This window comes from Theobroma cacao, chromosome 2 (assembly GCF_000208745.1).
Source record: "Theobroma cacao cultivar B97-61/B2 chromosome 2, Criollo_cocoa_genome_V2, whole genome shotgun sequence".
Lineage (NCBI taxonomy): Eukaryota > Viridiplantae > Streptophyta > Magnoliopsida > Malvales > Malvaceae > Theobroma > Theobroma cacao.
In genome coordinates, this window is record NC_030851.1 from 25,872,818 (window position 1) to 25,893,352 (window position 20,535).

A 20,535-nucleotide genomic window follows, 5' to 3' on the forward strand; every position below is an offset into this window, starting at 1 on the left:
TGTCTTTATTAAGTAAAGATAACGCAGGTAAATAAATATTTTAAATATTATGGGGACAGTGCGTTGGAGAACCAACTTCATACTTTATTTGTACATATGTAGAAGAAGATAATAGAAGGAAATTGGAGTTAAATGAGTGTTGGGAGGACTAAATTAAAATAGAAAGAAACTTAAAGGGCAAAATGATAATTTTGCATAAAGTTTTGTCTAAGCTTCCAAACGAAGCTTTGACCATCATCCTTATCAGCCCAAAATAGTCCTTATCCTCCCAGCAAGATATTTTCTTCTTCATTCCTGAAGCTTCCAACACCATTCTCTCATTCTCCCATGGAAAACTAATTTTCTTTCATTTTCTTTCCTTGTTTTCTTTTCATTTCTTTTCTCTTCTTGCGTCATTCTTCTCCCAACTTCTAACCCCAATTGCCAGCATGTATAAACTCTAGGAGAAGAAGAAAGAAAAAGAGAGAAAGGAAGAAAAAGCTTGGTTTTGGTGATTCAAGCAAGAAACGATAAGAATTCTTGTTTTTAGCTTGAGTAGTCTTTGAAAATGAGTTATTGACTTAGAGAAATCTCTTGTGGCAGCAAAAATTGGCTTGATTGGAGAAAAATTGATAACATGTAAGCCAATAATACCCATGGGTACATGAAGGACTCAAAGTGAAAAAGGAAAACGGTAAGCTTAATACTATGTTTTAAAGCCTACGGTTAGTTGAATATTGTGGGAAATTATGGTTGTTGAAAGGATCTACTTGTATAAATTAGTTGAAAATTATTAAAATTGTATGGCATGTCATTTGAAAGAAATGAAAAAGGAATATTGTCGATGGAGGATTGAGAAACAAAGTATTGAAAGTTAGATAGATAACGATGTGTGTAAACTAGGAAGTAATCGAGTGAAAGTGAGAATGATTGTTGCTGCCATATATATGGATTATGTGTGGAAATATAAGATGGATTTGGGTGGAAATTATTTAGAAAGACTGAAGTAGACATGTGACATCATAATTAAGTTGCCGGTGATATAATTTAAGGAATTACGTAAGCAATGGATATAAGTAATTTTAGTAAAAATGTATTAAGATGTGAGTTAATTGAAGATGGTTTCATGATAGGAGGAAAAATATAAATTTGAGTAAGGATTAATTGATTGAAGTGCTGCTCGTATACATATGTAATTAAATATATTGAGTTGTATTATTGCTAGGAAGCCCAAAGATAAAGTTAGAGTATTGTGGGAACATGCCGGAGTAAATAACGTGCGACCGGCTAGTAAAAATAGTTAGAGACACCTTTGAACAACTAGCAACTTAATATCTCGTTGTTGCCAGCTGAGTGAACTTGCATTAAAATGTTTTGGAATAAATGATTTTATGCTTGATTGAGCCATTTGAAATATTTTGTTGGTTTTTCTTTAAAAGTTGCATGGGAACAAGCCCTTGATGAAATGTTTTGATATTATGAGATATGAACATGATGAATTAATGAGTTTCTACATTGTGTTGATGTGTATATTATACATTAAATGATATTTTTGTATGATAATTATGACCCAGCCATGTGCGGTGTAGGAGTGCCCATGAGTTGTGCTGACCCAGCCATGTGTGGTGTGGTTGTGCACATGAGTTGAGACAGAGTTGGGGGCGAGGCCGGTGGTTATATATATGTATATATATGACATATATATAGAGGTTTTGGAAATTATATTATGGTTGCATTGACTTTTGAATGTTAAAACTTGATAAACGGTTTCCACTTCATTTTCACCACAGCAAAGACAGATTTCCGTTGTGATAAGAAATTGAGTTAAATTGCATTGTCTTCAACATAAATGCATCATGATTTCTAAAACCTCCCGTATTGATGCTTGTTTCCTTTTTATGTTCACTCATTGAGTTTATATTCACGTTTTTAAAATCCATGTTTTAGGTTTCCTGAGTTAAAGATGATTGGATCCTAGGACGAGGTGCTCCTCCCTGTACATTGCTCGGTAGGTTTAATGTGACAATAAGTGTTATCAATCGTGCCTAGAGTCACTCCGCTAACGGTCAAGGTCTAATTATGTGTATGTGAATATTTAATGTGAACATTAAGAATCATTGTTAATCTATTAATGAATATATTGGTGGATGATGCCATTATGAATGTATGATTGGGTTTTATGAATCGTTTTCAAAGAAATGGTATTTGAACATTTCGAGCTTTGGATTCTATAAGAATAGGGATTAATGTATAAGATCAATTAAGTAGGCTTGCTTGGGCTTAGTGGGCTGAACCCATTGGGCCCTTGTACCGGTCATGGCCTAGAAATTGGGTTGTGACAAAATGCCTAGATTGGCCATATCCAAAACACAACCTAGCTGTTCTGTGGCACAGTCCACCATGTCCCTTTCCATAGTAATTACATAAAACTCTCCTCTGTCTAAGGCCCAAGTTAGATGCTCTCATAGACTACTATAGTTTAAAATGTGGGCTAAATGAATCACTATTATTGTGAGGCTTACGTATAGGAGTGGTTCCCTCATGACTCTGATGGCGTATAAATATGGGACTTCTAGTGTCGCTAAAGCCTCTACAGCCTTACTGGTTCAATATCCGAGCTCTTCAACCCTTACTTCTTTCCAATTTGGGTTCCATTCTTCTAATTTCAATAATTCTAGCCACATCCACCACTGTCGCATAAGAGGCAAACCTTTGGGTGGCAAGAACTTTAAACAGTGGCTCAATTAATCCTCTAATGAATCTTTTAGTCCTCTTTTGCTCAGTTAAGACCAAGTTAGGAGCATATCTCGATAATTGGTTGAAACGGACATCATACTCCATCACCATCATATTTAGGGTCTATATCAATGTCTTAAATTCCTATGCCTTTATGTCTCTCAAGCGCAAGAAGCAATCCAGGAAAGCTTGGGCAAACTCTTCCCATGTCATCGAGCCTGACCTTGATGGTCTACTCTTTTTGAGGGACATAAACAATATTCTAGCCACATCTTTTGGTCTAAATCTCACCAATTCCATTAACCTATATGTAGAGCATCCTAGAGTAGAACAAATACATTCCATGTCTTCCAGAAATTATTACGGATCTTCCTCTGCTTTTGAACTGGTAAATGATGAGGGCTTTAGCTTTATAAAATCAGCCAAAGTAACCTCAATCCTTCCTCTTTGCTGCTCACATTAAGGCACGTAGTTCAAATCTTGCGAGCCAGAATCAGCCCATTCCTCAGACTATGCCTTACTTCTATTGTAGAACTTAGCAAACTTATGAGCCAAATTTTGCAGCGCTGTTACCAGATCCTTTAGATTGACACCTTCTCTTGTAGGGTAGTCATCCCCAACTCCCATATTCTTTTCACTGTTGTACTTGTAATTTGGTTTCGTATTTTGAGCACGTTTCATTGCTGTACTTTTGCCATGACTCTTTGACGTGGACATTCGTGGTGGTTTTATAGGCTCATTTAGGGCATTTTCCTCTCCCATTGCCTTTAAAGTAGCTTTTGTCTTAGGTAGCATCTTGTTTCAAGATGAAGTAATACCATGTTCAAAATTTTAAAAATTTCGAGAATAGGTTTACTAAAATTTGGGAGTTCATGTAGCCTCTTGCTCATAATTCGTGTTGTAGTCACAAACCATGAGCAAGACTCTACACTAATCCTAACACTTTGCTGACAGACATAAGATGACCTAGGACACTCTAAGCCTAGGCTCTGATACCAACTATGTCATGACCCAACCCAAGAGTCCATGACTAGTGCATGAGCTTGGCAGGCAAAACCTGCGAGACCATAGTAAGCCTTAGAGTTCAAAATCAAACATACATAACCAAAGGTTTTCTAAATTCTCATACACTTGTATAATAATTAAATTCAAATACACTTGGTTTACCCTTTGGCACATAATTCATACATAATATCCATAATGCCATACATTGGCCATCAAGGCAAGTTTATACTTAACAATCCTTAATACAAGTTCAATGGCACAGTGTGCCTACATACATAATGAAACCAAATGTAGAGCAGAAGCTCACAACAGACATAACAGAGTGGACATGTCGAATGGGGACCTACTAGATGCAAAATTAGTTCGTTACTAGATAACCTTTGCCATGCAGTCATGTGGACTATTTACTTGAACATGGTACGACCATGGGTGAGTCATCTAATACTCAGTGAAGGGTACAGATAAATTAAAATCAAAATCATATATATACAAATAATTATTTAATGCACTACAAGTGCAACCAAACATTCTAGCAAACATCTCCAAGATTAGGAGAAATCATCATCCATATGGAGTCTCCATAGATATCATACGTATCACTAGGGTTGTCCTCATAGCCATTCAAAATGTTACCCTTCAAGACACACTCTAGTTGTCGAAATATCATATCAAATCCAAATCAAATTTATCTTGGCCTATACGAGGCTATCTCATGTCGTGCACAAATTAAATCACGATCATAGAGCGGTTCTCTCTTAGACATAATCAAATCACACACGATGGCCAATCAATAAAGTCAAATCACACACGTGCCGAGGCAACAAGCGGTGAATCAAAATCATCATCCAGAGTAATCTCCCAACGAACAACATCTCCTAGAGTAATCTCAAACGGGTGGCATCAAAGCACTGTAAGAGAGAGTCAGAAGCAAGACTAATACCACTGTCCTTGCAAGCACAGAACAAAGTCACAGAGGGAAAGGGACTCCACTCAACGTCAAATCAAATCAACTTCTAGAATTCATCCATCGGACGAAACGCATATCCACAAATAAGGCCATAGTTCCTTTGACTTTCCATATGTCCACATCAAATCATGAATCACATTGTGCGACCTTCAAATCATCTATAAGCTCTCTATAGTTCTAAGCGCCCTTAAATCTCTAAGGCATTAAATGCTCATAATCCATCAAAGGGTCAATTGTCTTGGGTAATCTTCTCCTAGACGTTCATCATATCCTCTAGACTTCCTAGTCTAAACATACACAACATAAGCCACTATATGGCTTGCTCTAAAACGCACAATCACAGTACAAAGTCACATAGATTTTTGTTCTCTAGCCTAGGCACATTCCCTTAAACAAACATATACATCACATATATAATCTATTCTAGTACCATGGCAGCTTCTCTAACAGGTGTCATGCATTACATGCATTTTAATTTAAACCTACTCATAGTATAGTTGAAGGTGTGTTCCACCGCCAAGGTCCACTTCTAGCCTCTAACAGTTCTCTAGTTCACTAACTTGATCAAATAGCTCCAACTTCCCTTTAAAACACATCAAAACATCATAAAACTAATTATTCATGGCTTTCAAAAATTCTCCAACTTTTCCAAAGATAGCTAAATTCTTAGCAATCCATTTACACAAGCTCAAACCTTTACCTTAGAAGTTGACTTACACAATCTAAGCTCCAAATCTCCAACCCAAGTCAAAGAGAAAATCACCAAATCTGGAGAAACTGAATATCATAATTGTTAACTGATTAAATCAAAAATCAATCAGTACAAACATGTAATCTTAATCTAAAGTGGTTTCCCAAGCTCAAATCCAATCCAAATAGCGCTAAAAATCAATTTAGAGGTTAGGGTTTTTGAAGGGTTTGAGAGACAGAGAAGGTTTTTCTTTTGGTTTTGGGTTAAAATTATCTTCTTCTTTTTTTTGCATTTTTCAAGGTGATCTATTGATAGATGGGAGGCATCTATCGATAAATCCCCCTAAAAATTTTAAGCGTTGACCTTCATCTATCGATAGATTCCACTCATCTATCGATAGATTGTGCCCTAGCCCCCTTTCTACTTTTCCCCATTTAGCCATCTATCTAGAGATTTCGTAGATCTATCAATAGATGCTTCTCGGCTTGTTTACTTTTCATTTTGTGTGGCCATCTATCGATAGATTCCGTAAATCAATTGTTAGTTTTCGTGCATTTATCTTGCAAGGTTTTCTGGTGGTCATCTATCCATAGTTAAGAAGATCTATCGATAGATATTCATGCAACTTGTTTTCCCAAGCCTTCTATTTTATTTCTATTAATAGATGTAGAACATTTATCGATAGATCACGCATAGTTTATACTTGTCCACTTGTTTAAGTCTCAAATCTCATTCATTTGGACACTTAATTCATTTCCATCAGTTAACACACTTCAAATCATTCATATAACTAACAATCCTTACACATATTCTTAAATATGGGATCAAATCTCCAATCTGAGCATCAAACTTTAATATTCACCCAAATAGATTCATGAAAATTTTGTCTAAGTATAAGGATGCATATCCCTCTACTCTTAACATAATGGACACATCTTCAAAATCCTCAAATGTACTCATACACATAATCCTATACATCATACTTCAAATTTATTCGTCAAATTACCTAGCCAACATCATGTATAGGCCATATCAAAATCAAGGGTGTTACATTAAGTAGATAAAATAATCTATCAACCATATGCAATGACTCTTAAATTTGTTAGGCGATAACCCCTTATCTGGAAAATTCTTCAATTTATTAATTTTGAAAGACATGTGACATCTTGTAATTAGATATACTTTTCTTTTTCTACAATAGTCTAACAATTTTGGTAAACAAGGAATTGAAGAATTAGAACTCTCTACTTGATGGTTCATCAACTATTAGTATATTACATTTGCGATAAATAATTTATGATTAAATCATATCTACCATAAATGAAAAAATATGCATTAAATATAATATATGATAACTCTATGATATAGAATTATTTGGGCTTAATTTTGATGATAATTTAGCTTAATTATTGTAGTAATGCATAAAAATTAGTAAGTTTTATTTAATTGTATTTAAATTAGTTAATTTAAGTGAGTCAATCTATTCTTAGTTAATTTTATGCTAACTGGGTTAATATAAGTTGTTATTGATTTATTTTTGCTTTCATAGGTGTTTGATGAAAGAAGACTTTTAATGGAAGAAGAAGAGCAATTTCAAGGTGTAGACCTCCACTGCACATGTTTTGGTATTTCGACCATAACTCTCTTTACACAACTTAAAATAAGATGGTTCTTATACCATTGGAAAGATAAGAGAAAAAGTTACAACTTTCATGTTCACCACTTCTCCTAATTTGGCCTGAAAGGTAGTCAAAAATCTTTTCAAAGTTGGAGAACTACAGTAGTCCTAGAACAATTACGATTTCTACTATTTAAATGGTCAAGGCCACGGGTTTGGAGGAGGTAGGCCATGGCCCACAAAGTCTGATAAGGAAACCTTTATTGAAATTGACTTCTTTCTTCACCTAACTTGGCCTAACTTCAAAGCCCTATAAAAAGAACCTTTCGGAGGACTTTTAGGGAGAAGAACGAAACACCAGATTGACAACTAAGAGTCAAGCTATAAAGTTATTGAAGTTGAGAAGAATTTGAAGAATGCAAGGAGATTTGGAGATCAAGAATACAATTCTTGAGTTTTTCTATCTTTTTTATTCTCTTATTTTCTTGGTTTTGTATTTAATGCTTAAACTTTATTAAATGATGATGTGTGACTTGATGGGCAACTAATTCATTAATCTAAGATTATGATTGAACTCAATACGTAGTCTGATTTATTTATCTCTTTTTTACTTATGTTTGGTAGATTTAAGTTGTTTATTTTATTCTGTTCTTAATGCTTCTAATTGCTTGATCACTAATTAAATTGAATTAGAAACCTAGGTTAAACCTTGACGAAGGAGATTTAGGTAGACCTTGAGTAGAATAGCATATGATCGAATGCATTCAGTTGATTAGGTGGTTTGATTTGCATATAGGGTAGACATACACTTATAAGCCATACGTAGCCAAAATTAGAGTACAAACTTAATGAATCTATCTTTAAGTTAATTTGTATAGACATATAGTAAATTAATTAGGAGAGATATTTTTACGAGAAACTCGATAGAAACTTATAAATAATTTAGGACTCTAAGTTAGCAACTTAATCCATTAAACTAAGTTAAGAGAGAGAGATAATATTCAGATGAAGTATTGAGGGATGTCATAATCTTAGATTTAAAAGTCAATCGAGTTTAGAAAAGTAACTTTGCTGAGTAAATTTAGAGTAGTTTTAGTTTTTAAATTTTGTTTTTTTTTAATTCAAATTTTAGTGTTTGAATAAAATTAGGATGCATAATTTTAGTAGTTAACAGTAAGAATAATTCAATTCCTTGTGGGATTGACACTCTACTCATCACTATATTATCTTTGCGATACGTATACTTGCATTGGTAGAAAATTGAACAACAATATATGTCAAATAATAATTTATATAATAATTTTTTATTTAATAAATAAATATTAAATTTGGCTTTTAAAGGCATATGTCTAAAGTGTGATCCCTTAAATTAGTTTCATTTTATAGGATCTATTTACACAAAATTAATTGTTTTGGAGTGTTCACACTCTTTATTCGGTGGTTAGCTAACTTGGCACATTGTGATTATATTCTAATGTGCAGGTGGAGTTGTTAGAACATTTGTTTAAAATTTTAACAATTTTGGCCTTTGTACTGTTATAAAAATAAGTTGGACAGAAAAAATAACTTAAAAAAGTTAATATAGTTGGAACAATAGTATCCTATCTCAAAGAATTAGTTTAAATTTCATGCGATTGAATAGAATTGTGAACCTACTTAAGTTCCAATTGTTTGAAATAAGGCTATATGATAACTTTATAATATATAGTTATTTAGGCTTAATTTTGATAGTAATTTAGCTTAGTTCTTGTAGTAATGCATAGAAATTAGTATATTTTATTTAATTATTTTATATTAGTTAATTTAGGTAAGTCAATCTAATCATAGTTGCACCCGAACATTTGGCTCAATGGTTGGTACACAATCCCCCTACCTTAAGAGCAGGGTTCGAATCCCCCATCCCCCAATTATAGAAAAAAAATATAATCATAGTTAATTTTTATGCTTAATTTAGTGCTAATGTGATTAAGATAGGTTGTTACTGATTTATTTGTGCTTTTGTAGGTATTTGATGAAAGAAGAATATTAGTAGAAAAAGAAGAGCAATTTCAAGGTGCAAACTTTCACTGCATATATTTTGGTATTTTGGCTATAACTTCCTTTACAAAGCTCCAAATGAATCGATTCTTAAACCATTGGAAAGATAAGAGAAAAATATACAAATTCTGTGTTTACCTTTTTACCTAGTTCAGCATGGAAGGTGGCTAAAAATCTTGTTGAAATTAATATATTGCAACAGTCCTAGAGCAATTACGATTTCTGTTAATTAATTGGGGAAGGTTGCTACCTACATAGTCTAAAGAGGGAATCCTAGCTGAAATTGACTTCTTTCTTCACACAACTTGGCCTAACTTCAAAGCTTATAAAAACAACCTTTCGGAGGACTTTGAGGAATAGAAGAAAAGAAAGAGAACCAAACACCAAATTGACAACTAAGATCCAAACCACAAAATTGTTTAAAAAAAAGTCTCATTGGAGTTGAAAAGAAATTGAAGGATTCAAAAAGATTTAGAGATCAAGAGTTTCACTCTTGGAGTTTCTTTATTCTTTATTTTTCTTGATTTAAGTTTCAATGTTTAAACTTATTTTGATGATAATGAGTGACTTGATGAGGAATTAAATTGTTTATCTAAGATTATGATTGAACTTAATATGTAATATGATTTATTTATCTCTCTTGTACTTATGTTTTACAGATTTAAGTCATTTATTTTATTCTGTTCTTAATGCTTCTAATTGCCTGATCACCAATTAGATTGAATTGGAAACTTAAGTTAAACCTTGACGAAGGAGATTTAGGTAGACCTTGAATAAAATAGTGTATAATCGAATATACTTAGTTGATTAGGTGGTTTAATTTGCATATAGGGTAGACATACACCTATAAGCCATACTAGCCAAAATTAGAGTACAAACTTAATGAATCTTTCTTCAATTTAATTTGCATAGACATATCGTAAATTAATTGGGAAATGTAATTTTATGAGAAACTCGACAAAGACTTGTAAATAATTTAGGACTCCAAATTAGCAACTTAATCCATTAAACTAAGTTAAAAGAAAGAGAGAGAGAGACAATAATTAGATGAAATGTTGAGGGACATCATAATCTTAGGTCTAGTAATTAAGTGAGTATTATTTACTATTTAATTTTAGTTTCAGTTTGTTAGTCTTAATTTTTTTATTTTAATTGTTTGGATAAAATTAAAATGTTATAATTTTAGTAGTTAACAGTAGGAATTAAACAATTCTCTATGGGAACGATACTCTACTTTATTACTGTGTTACTTGTTAATGATACGTACACTTGCATGAGAAATCAACAACACTATAAATACCTAGCAAGCTTCCAACTGTGCATTCTGCAAGAGGTGAAGTAAAATAGCCTAAACAGAGCATAATTCATCTAATGATCAAATCAGGATGTAATGTGTGAGACCCTGTCAAACTCGATTAAAAGACGGTATTGTACCGAGTGGTACAACTAAGTTAAATCGAGCCTTGAACTAGTTCAAATAGAAATTCTAAGAGGAATTTAAAAATTTTAAAACCAACAGAATGGCTTAGAATAGTGATTTGGAGTTTAAGGTCCAGTTTGGAGTCCATCAGAAAATTGACCAATTAGGGACAAAACGGTCATTTTACCATTTGATGATAAAATTGAGATTTTTAGCCAAGATTTGATCACATTTGACCAAGAATAATTATATGAAATATAATTATGATTATTGGAGTATAAAATGATGTTTAGCAGTGAAAAATTGTGATTCTCGGTATTTATGGAGCACAAGGGCAAAATGGTAATTTTGCCACTAAAGGACTAAACGAAAATTTTTTTAAACAATTTTTGCCCCATTTGGTTAATATTGATCAATATTAGTGTTATTTTAGGTTGAAAAGTAGAAATAATGAGATTCCGGTACATTTCGGAGTAAAAGGGCAAAATAGTAATTTTTTCGCCCCAGGGGCAAATCGGTAAATTTTTCACCCCAGCACTTGTCAAGACCAAGGGATTTTAATTGTGGTAGGATTGGATAAATACCAGAATATTTGTGGTGGAAAATTAAGAAGAAAAAGTCAAAAAGTTAAAAATTGGGCCAATAAGCATGTGACACATGGCATGCTTGATTATTTTATTATTTTCTATAGAAATCAGCCCATTAAATCCCCAATTCCCTCACCATATTCGGCCTAGGCATCCAGCAACAAGAAAAAAGGAAGAACAAAAGGAAAAACAAGAAAACCTAGGTGGAAATTCAAAGAAAAAGTGAAGAAATCAAGGAAACAAGCTAGGTAAGTTAAAATTTCTTTAATTCTCCTTGATACCTAGCTTACCCATGCTTTTGTTCTTGATTTCCATGGTTGAATATTGAGTTATCATGATGAATTCAATTCTGAAAAATGGGTATGGAAGAGGAATTGTTGTTGGAATAATTTGATTTTAGACTATGTTAGTGTTTAGGGATAGTTAAGCATGGTTATGAACAAAAACACAAAAGAAATATTCAATTTCTCTAGGGTTCCTTGTTGGCCGAACCATGAGGGCTGAATATCAATGGGGGATTGTTTTTATTTCAAGGAAAATGGCATGAAAAATGATGAATTAAGGTGAAACGGTTATGTAGAGAAAAAATTCGATGCTAGTGCACCAAATGACCAAATTTTTCTATAAGGAACTGTGAGGGTTCTAATGCTGAATTTGGCTTTATTTAAATGTATGTGGTAAATTAAGGTATTAGAGGAGAAATGAATTAATTTGGAGGTGATTTGGACACAATCGTCGATTAATCGGGTGATCGGTCGAATTTAATCGATACCGTGATTAAGCGGTAATCAGACATATTTTTGCATTTACATATCAAGCATTAGTAATTTAAATTAATTTATATCAATTTAGGGACAATATAGTAAATTCCTTGACTTTGTTATTTGTCAAGGTGGTGAGACGTCCGGAAAAGGCAAAGGAATTGCGCCTGAGGGCTATTAGTCCGAGTGCACCCGGAATCTGGATTTTCGATACCGGTGAGTGGACTTGCATTTCAAACTTGTTTTGGGAAATATGAAAGATTCTATCCAACTTGTCTTAGAAAATGTACCTTGGGAACAAGCTTTTAGTAAAATGATTTTATATTGTGAAAATGTGCTATACAATGGTTTATGTGTTATCACAATATGATAATATGCATTGGATGCTTCTTTACATGTTGATTTGGACCCGGCTATGTGCGAGTAGGAGTGCACATAAGCCGTTGCTGACCCGACTATGTGCGAGTAGGAGTGTATATAAGCCGTTGCTGACTCGGCTATGTGTGAGTGGGAGTGCACATAAGCCGTTGTTGCCCCCATAGCTTATAGGGCTGGATGCTTCGTGATCTTCCACCCTATGAGTGCTTTGATAGGTATGATCTGTGGCGAAGTATGACTCTCCACCCAAGAGCTTGGAGGAGGAGGGAAGGGACTGCTCCGTTGCTTCGTGATCCGGAGTGAAGTGCACCTCTTGCCGAGTGAAGGGGGGGATGCTTCGTGATCTCCCACCCCCTAGTGACAATAGCATAAGCCGTTGCATATGAGATGATGATAATGGGATGATGTGCATGATGATGATGATGGGATGGTGTGCATGTTGATGATGGGTATATGGTTGTAAATGCAAATATGTAAGTATTTGTTTTGTGGAAATTTGGAAGTTTACATGTGTTACATGTTGCTATTGTTATTTTAGTAGGATGACTTGTTTTAAGGGAAAAATGAGATTTTTTTTTCCTTGATGTTCTGGTTCTCGTTGCAGCGAGAATGAAGTTCGCTACAGCGAGAAACTTTCTGTCCATTTTGCTAACTTGTGGGTTTTTGCCATATTTCCCATTTCTTTGGTACCATAGTTGAGCATGGATTTTTGTAAAGTGATTTACTCATGTGGGATTTACATGAGGGGTTTAAAGAGCTAAAACAATTGCATGGTTTTGAGAAAACGAATGCATCATGATTTCAATAAACATTCCTTATGGTATGCTTGTTCCCCTCCTTGTTCACTCACTGAGTATTGTACTCACGTTTTATAAAAATTCATGTTTTCAGATCAGGTGACTGTTGGACCCTAGATCGAGGAGTCCCCGTAGTGCATATCCTAGGTATGTGTCTGGCATTCGATAGTAATCCCTTTTATTGTAAATGTCTCCGCTGGAAGTCATGGGTCCTTTTGTATTGTGAAAACAATCTAACAATATGAATATGTGTATGCAATGTAAATTGCTAAATACATGACTGGTATAGTGCATGTATATTATTATCGATAATGCCATTGTGTTTTGGCTATGTTCACACCCGAGAAAAGGTGTGTGTGTATGCATGATATGATAAATTTGTTAAGCAAAGGTAAATGGATAGGCTTGCTTGGGCTTAGTGAGCTATGCTCATTGAGCTCATGCGCCGGTCATTGCCCGAAAAATTGGGTCGTGACATAATGCGTCCAATGCGTTGTTTATAACTCTATTATATAAAATTATTTTGACACATTTTAAGGGCTTAAGTAGTTAGACTTTTGAGATTATATGTTTACCATTTTACCTAGTTCTGATAAGATCATGGTCAAAATATTTGTCTAAGTTGTAGCACTATAGTAGTATGCGTGGACTAAACATGATAGGGTATTTGGAGCATATCTTTCACTCCATAAGTCTAATTGATCTGATTCTTAAGCCATTAGAAATTTAAGAGAAAGGGCAAAACTTTCGTGTTTATCACTTTGCCCATTTCGGATCATATCGAGGCAAACATTGTGTTGGATGATGCTCGATAGATGTAGTTATACACAAAGCAACAAGGCAATTGAGGTCGCGGCTTTGAGCAACTCATGGCCACAATGCTGAAGGAACGACTACTATAGTGCTGGAAATTTGTGGCCGCGGCGCTGGGCTAGATGGGCACATTATACAAAAACCCAAGAGCATGGCCTTGCAGCATTGAAGAAATAGTGCTGCGATGCCACCCGAGTTTCCAAAAATAAAAATTTGACGAAATTTTAGAAATTAGGTTACTTGGAGTCTATTTAAGGGATCTTTTTCAGAGGTTTAAAAGGGGAGGCAACAAACAACTATTATGGAGATTTGGAACTAAGAACAAAGTAAGAAAACAAGAGAATTTGAGAGAGAATTGAGATTGTAAAGTTTCAATAATTAGTTTCTTTCTCTACTTTTGTATTTTTCTTATTTTCTTTGACTTGAATTCATGACTAAATTTATTTGGATATTGTCTTTATTAGATATTATGAGTTAAACTATTTTTCTTGGATTGTGGTGGATTTCAACATATAGTTAAATATTAGTTTCTCTTTTGTTTATCATGAATAGGTGTAGTTTTGCTTATTTAAATTTATTCTTAATGCTTTTGATTGTTTAGCAACAATTAACTTATTTGTGAATCTAATTGAATCTTGACAGAAAGATTTTATATTGGACTAAGGTTTGAATAGTATATATTCACATCATTTAAGTGATCTGATTCATGATTCAGGTAGATATATGCCAATTATCATACATAGCCACACATTAGGACACTTGCTTAATGAACTTAATTTAATTGATTCCTATAGACAGATAGCAAACTAATTAAGTTAGGTATTTGTACAAGCAACTCAACGGAGATTTGTCAATGGCTTTGGATTTTAGGTTAGTAAAATCACTCAAGAAAGATAAATAACAAGAAAAGCTGATATAAGATGAAATGATGAATGAACTTATAATCTTATGTTTTTAATATATTATTTTTCTCAACTTATTTAGTTTGTTAGTTTATTTAGTATTAATTTTGAATTATTTTTAATTAATTTTTAAAATTTTTTAATTACTTAAATAAGATTAATTTGTTTTATAATTTTAGTACTTAAAAAAATTTTAAAAATAAATCTTTGTAAAAATAATAATTTGATCTTATTATTTATATTACTTATTCGATATATATATTTATCTGTGAAAATTCAACAACAAATTTTTGAATTTTATTGCATTTTAAGTTGTCAGCGCTTAGCTTCGTTATTTCCATGTAGACGTCTGTGCCAAATGAATGAATTGGAAAATCACAATAATTTCATGTAATTGTTTGAAAGGAGAGGCAGGCAGACCCTGCGCAAATAAAATAATGCTTTGGTCACAAATAATTGTAACGCCTGTAGCCTGGCAAGGCATCTAGCATTGGATTCTTGCAGGTCTTGTCAACTGCATAGCGTGTGCGATAAGCCAGTATTATTAAAAAGAAAAAATAAATTAGTAAAAACTTTACACATCAATCAATATTCTGTAGAATTTATTAGTCTAAATTTGATAATCTATTTTTCTGACGTTGAATAACAAAGGGCTTAAAGAAAAACCCAACGGCTTTTAATCTCTCGTTCTTTCCAGACCTTCAACTTCAGCTTACATTCTCGTAATTGTTTCGGACAGTGAGCATCCTGCTCAAGGGAGTTGAGAAATTGGCAAAGGAAACTATCCGAAAAGAATTGAGATACTTATCTTCGTGGATAGATTTCTGGTAACAGATGACTATTGATAATACTGACTTGAGAAATATTTGATATTACTCAGAATGAATTTTTTTTAAAATAAATATTTGAATATTTGATTTATTAATTAATTTATAATTTTTTTATTTAAAAAATAAAATTTAAAATTTTTCTCTTAATTAAAAAAAAAACTCTCCTTCAGACAGAAATTACTTATCAATGTCAAATGAGAGGACTGACAACCACTGCATTTGAACTGTATGCGTGATAATTCAACCATATACATTTATTAAAGAGAAAGAAAAGCATTATTTCCTAACAACAGAGACTCCCTCAAAATGTCAAGGTGAAACAAGTGTGAGGGTTTTCCTTAACCTTGGTTCAGTTTCTTGTTAATGTTGTTCACTCAATCCTTGAAAGCTTCTCTAATTTTTGATAAACCTTGGAGGCAAAACAAACCTTGAATTGACTCCCTGATAGAGATTGTTCACCGTTTGATTACGTCTTACGAAAATTGTTTCCCTACAATAAAGAACACCACCACAATGTCTAATCCCTCTCTTTGTTTTCTTTCATCATTCTTCCTTGTGTCTTTAGAATTGATCAGTTGGTGACAAGTTAGACTTGCCTTTTTTAAAGTGGCAATGAATAGGGTATGCTACAACTTGCAAGGTTGGATGACTCTACTATGTCAAGGCATCCAAGGCTGGGTGAGAAATGAGTATTCTTAGCAGAAATATCTTGAGATATCACATTCTACCAGCTTACCAACCCTTCGTCCCTCTACCACCTCAAGTTATGACTTTTACAGTTAAGAAAGACACCCATCGTCGCATGTCCCAAGAAAAAGCCTAAGGATACACAAACCTTATTATTAGTACTAGCTTTGACTTTGCAAACTCTGCTTACTGTATATTTTGCTTCAACAATCCCCTTCAAGATTTTTTATGTCAGTAGAAGGCCCTACAGCAAAACTATGCTTTTACTACTGAACTAAATGTATTAAATCTGGCAGACCAGGGAGAGCTAGCAAGCCTTGTGGTTGTATTGTAGAAATTGACTCTCAAACCGATCCTCATTAGATTGTGGGCCTCGTTCTTTTAAATAGAAAAAAGCAATAAAGCAAAGGTTGATGCAGATTCTAGCTAGGGCACTCAGTTTGTGAAGAATCATCCAGTACTAGTTCATTTCAAGCTTCTGTTGAGCCTAGCAGGACTTCTGGGGCAGACTGAAAAATATATTTTGTATCAGCTTCTTTATAAAAAAAAATGGAGGAAGAAAAGAAGCGGTGTCACAAGAAGGTGATGGTGGCCATAGATGAAAGGGGATGCAGCTATCATGCACTCATGTGGGTGCTCAAAAATCTAAAAGAATCAATCACCAAGTCACCGCTTGTCATCTTTGCTGCACAGCCACTTCCCGAGTCTAGGTACTTCACATTTGCGGCACAGCTTGGCTTCGCTCGCATGTACTGTCCGGAGTCAACCAGTTAAGTTTTCCCTCTCTTCCTTCTCGTGTTCTCATTTCTTTATTACTTTTACATATTCTTCCACTCATGTAATTTTACGTAATCTCCGAAATAAGCAATGGATGTGAACTGGAAATCTTATTTGACGATTCAAGTCTTATATGCAGCCTTTTATCAAGGTCCAACAATTAATGGAAATCTTTTTCTTTTTTTTTTCACAATTAGCTGAACTTAGATAAAATAAAAACCTTCACTCTGTTATGTTCATGCGAAATCAACAAAAGAGAGATTAGACTAATTTGCATTTTTGATCTGCGCAAGGAAGATGGCGTGAAGGATTTCTAATTGTAGGTCTTTGAGATATTTTTTTAACTAGTTCTATTGAAGTATAAGGAAGTGCCATTGTTTGAAGAATTAATCAGTATAGAATTATGCCGATGGGCTTTTGCTTCACATTTATTGACTCATTTCTTTGTGAAGGACATCATCAACCAATATTCACAACCTTTAATCTCTTGTTACAGCCTCAGATTTGATTGACTCTGTGAAAGAGAAAAATAAGAAAGTGGCGCTCGGTCTCTTGGAGAAAGCTAAAGGCATCTGTACAAGGCAAGGGGTATGGCCATTAGCTTTACACTTTGGCTGTGGATGGTTGGGGCATTCATGATTCATGCAGAGGGAATAAACTGCGGTTATTTTTGTCTTTGGCAGGTAAAAGTAGAGACAGTTACAGAGGTTGGGGATCCTAAAGAGACGATATGCAATGCAGTTGAGACATACAAAATCAGTTTACTTGTGGTAGGCGACCAAGCTAATGGAATTCTCCAAAGGTTAGTTTCCCTTCTGATCTGAATCAAAGTTCAATTAATCTATTCAGTAATACTTAATTCTTCCAAGGACTGATTGACTACAGGAATTCTTACCTTCATTATATTTTGAGAAATTCAAGGTGAATATGTACAAAGATTAGTGGCGCACTAAAATGAACTTCATCATGATACAGGGTTTTTCAAGAGAGCTTAAGCAGCTATTGTTTGAAGAATGCCAAGTGCCCTGTTCTTGTCGTAAATGAAACTGTTATACCAAAATAAGATTTACATCAACATGTTTGTTATTATGCTGTATGATATCGTAAATTAAACGCAGTAGCTAAACTTTCTTTTTTATAGATTATAAAATGTAGTGTATTCAAGACCGGCTAAGCGTTTGTCTATTACTTTTTTTATAGATATGCATTGAATTTATGAAAGACGAAAGTGGGAGAAATGGTCAACATCATAAGATCATTTAAAAATAATCCCTAATATAAAGTTAAATTGTTTTTATCTAATTTTTGTCATGACCTGACAAATGCCCTCGAAGTCACTTCAGACAAATTAAACCATTCATAATAATTTTTCCTCTTAATTTCTCTCTCCAACATCCATCTGTTGTACTTTCAATTTCTCTCTCTCGTCATCCTACTCTTTCTAATTTTATTGCTTTTGCTCTTGCATTCGTCTATTGTGTTTTCAATTTCTCTCTTCTATCATTCAGCTCTCTCTAATTTTATCACCATCGTCATATCTCTGTGTCTATTTCTCGCTGTATCATCTTCGATCTTTAGACCAAAGAGCAAAGATGATATCAATGTATATTCTTGGGTTTATTGGTTTACATTCACAGAATCCTAAAGTTGAAGGGTTATAGTTATACAAGTAAAATCTATAAATTAAAATATTGTCTAGAGTTGTTACACGTCATGTCTGCATGTAACAACTCTAATGCAATTAGCATGTAACAAATATATTGAATATAGCATGGTTTAAACATGACATGTAATTAAATCTCTATCTTTGTGTTTCACTAGAACATAAAACTATTGGAGTTAAATACCTTAAAAATGACGTGTAACAAAATGGCATATAACTTGGTCTCTATCTTTGTATTTTACTAAGACATAAACTTTTAGAGTTAAACACTTTTAGTATGACGTGTAACGACTTTTTTTTCTTTAAAATGGCGTGTAACAACAATACTTTTTAAATATGGTGTGTAACTTGGCCTTTATCTTTGTATTTCATTAAAACAAAAACTCTTGGAGTTAAATACCTTCAACATCGCGTATAATAATTTTTTTTTTAATATGGCATGTAATAACTTTTTTCTTTCGACATGGCGTGTAACTTGGTTTTTATTTTTGTATTTCACTAGAATATCAACTCTTGGAGTTAAACATTTTAAACACTGCATGTAACAAATTTTTTTTCAACATAGAATGTAATAATATTTTTTTGAATATGGCATGTAACAATATTATCTTTTAAACATGGCATGTAACTTGGTCTTATCTTTGTATTTTATTAGAACATAAACTCTTATAGTTAAACACTTTAAACATGACGTGTAATAATTTTTTTTAACTTGGCGTGTAATAATTTTTTTCAACATAGGGTGTAACAACATTTTTTTCAATACGTGTGCTTGAATATGAGGAGGTTTCATTAAAGATAATTTTGTCCAAAAATATTTTTTTTTGGCTTAAAATAGTTAAAATTAAAGAGTGTTATTTTTGAAAATACCTTAGCTTTGAAGACTAAAAAAAATCATCCCTTGATAAAATCAATTAGGCCTTTCACTATATCTATTAAAAGACAGCGGACAGGCAAAGAACACCAAACTACAATGCACAAGAGAACTTTTTGTTTCTTTAGTGATTACTTTGGTGTTAAACTTATGTAATTCTGTAGTTTAGCCTTCAAATTTGTTATAGCTAAATTTCTATACTTTTACATTTATTTTATATGAAATTTTTTATTATTTTATGATTTGTTTACTATCATTTAAATTGTTTTTTTATTATTTTATTATTTGGCTAACAACTTTTTAATAAATAATTTATGTCAATAGAAAAAAAGATTAGCATTTGTTAAGGGGTATTTTACCATTAATTAGATGGCTAAATGCTTTTTAATAGCATCCGAGAAAGTTTCTTAGTCATTCAGCTAATACGTCTATAGTTTCCATTATACACTTGACTATATGATCTTACTAGAGTTGCTGCACTATCACAACCAATAGAACTTGAGAAATTGGTTTAGGCTATAAAATACACCATAGGGTAAGTTTTTTAGCCATTCAACTTTTTTGTTGGCAGCAACCAATGCAATAAATTTAGTTACCATGATGGAATCTATTATGCATGTTTGTTTCTTGGATACCAAAGAAAGTAGCACTCTCACCAAGCATGAATATCCATTCACTTGTTGAAGCATGATATTCGAAACTTTTAAGCCAATTAGCATCTGAATATGCTTCTAGCACATATGGATATCCATTATAGCAAATTAAAGTACATAATTGATTGTCAATGCAAGTTACATAGTTTTTTGTATATATACTTAATTTTCCAACAACAAATGTTATATTCGGCCTTATACACGTTATGCATTAGACAACCAATTGCTCATGCATATTGCAATTGATCAATCGTCATGCCGAGATTAAATACTAATTTAATTTGAAGATCTACGAGTAGATGCTAGTATACAATCGTTACTATCAAACCTTTTGAACACTTTATCAAGATAATGCGATTG

General features: G+C 33.2%; 1 protein-coding gene across 1 annotated transcript; it reads left to right on the forward strand.

Annotated features, from left to right (window-relative positions):
- LOC18609211 (universal stress protein YxiE) lies at window positions 16,165-18,159 on the forward strand. Its single transcript, XM_007044232.2, has 4 exons — window positions 16,165-16,977; window positions 17,482-17,573; window positions 17,669-17,787; window positions 17,961-18,159. Exons 1-4 carry the CDS (start codon window positions 16,758-16,760, stop codon window positions 18,046-18,048), a joined length of 519 nt encoding a protein of 172 aa, XP_007044294.1. The 5' UTR covers window positions 16,165-16,757; the 3' UTR covers window positions 18,049-18,159.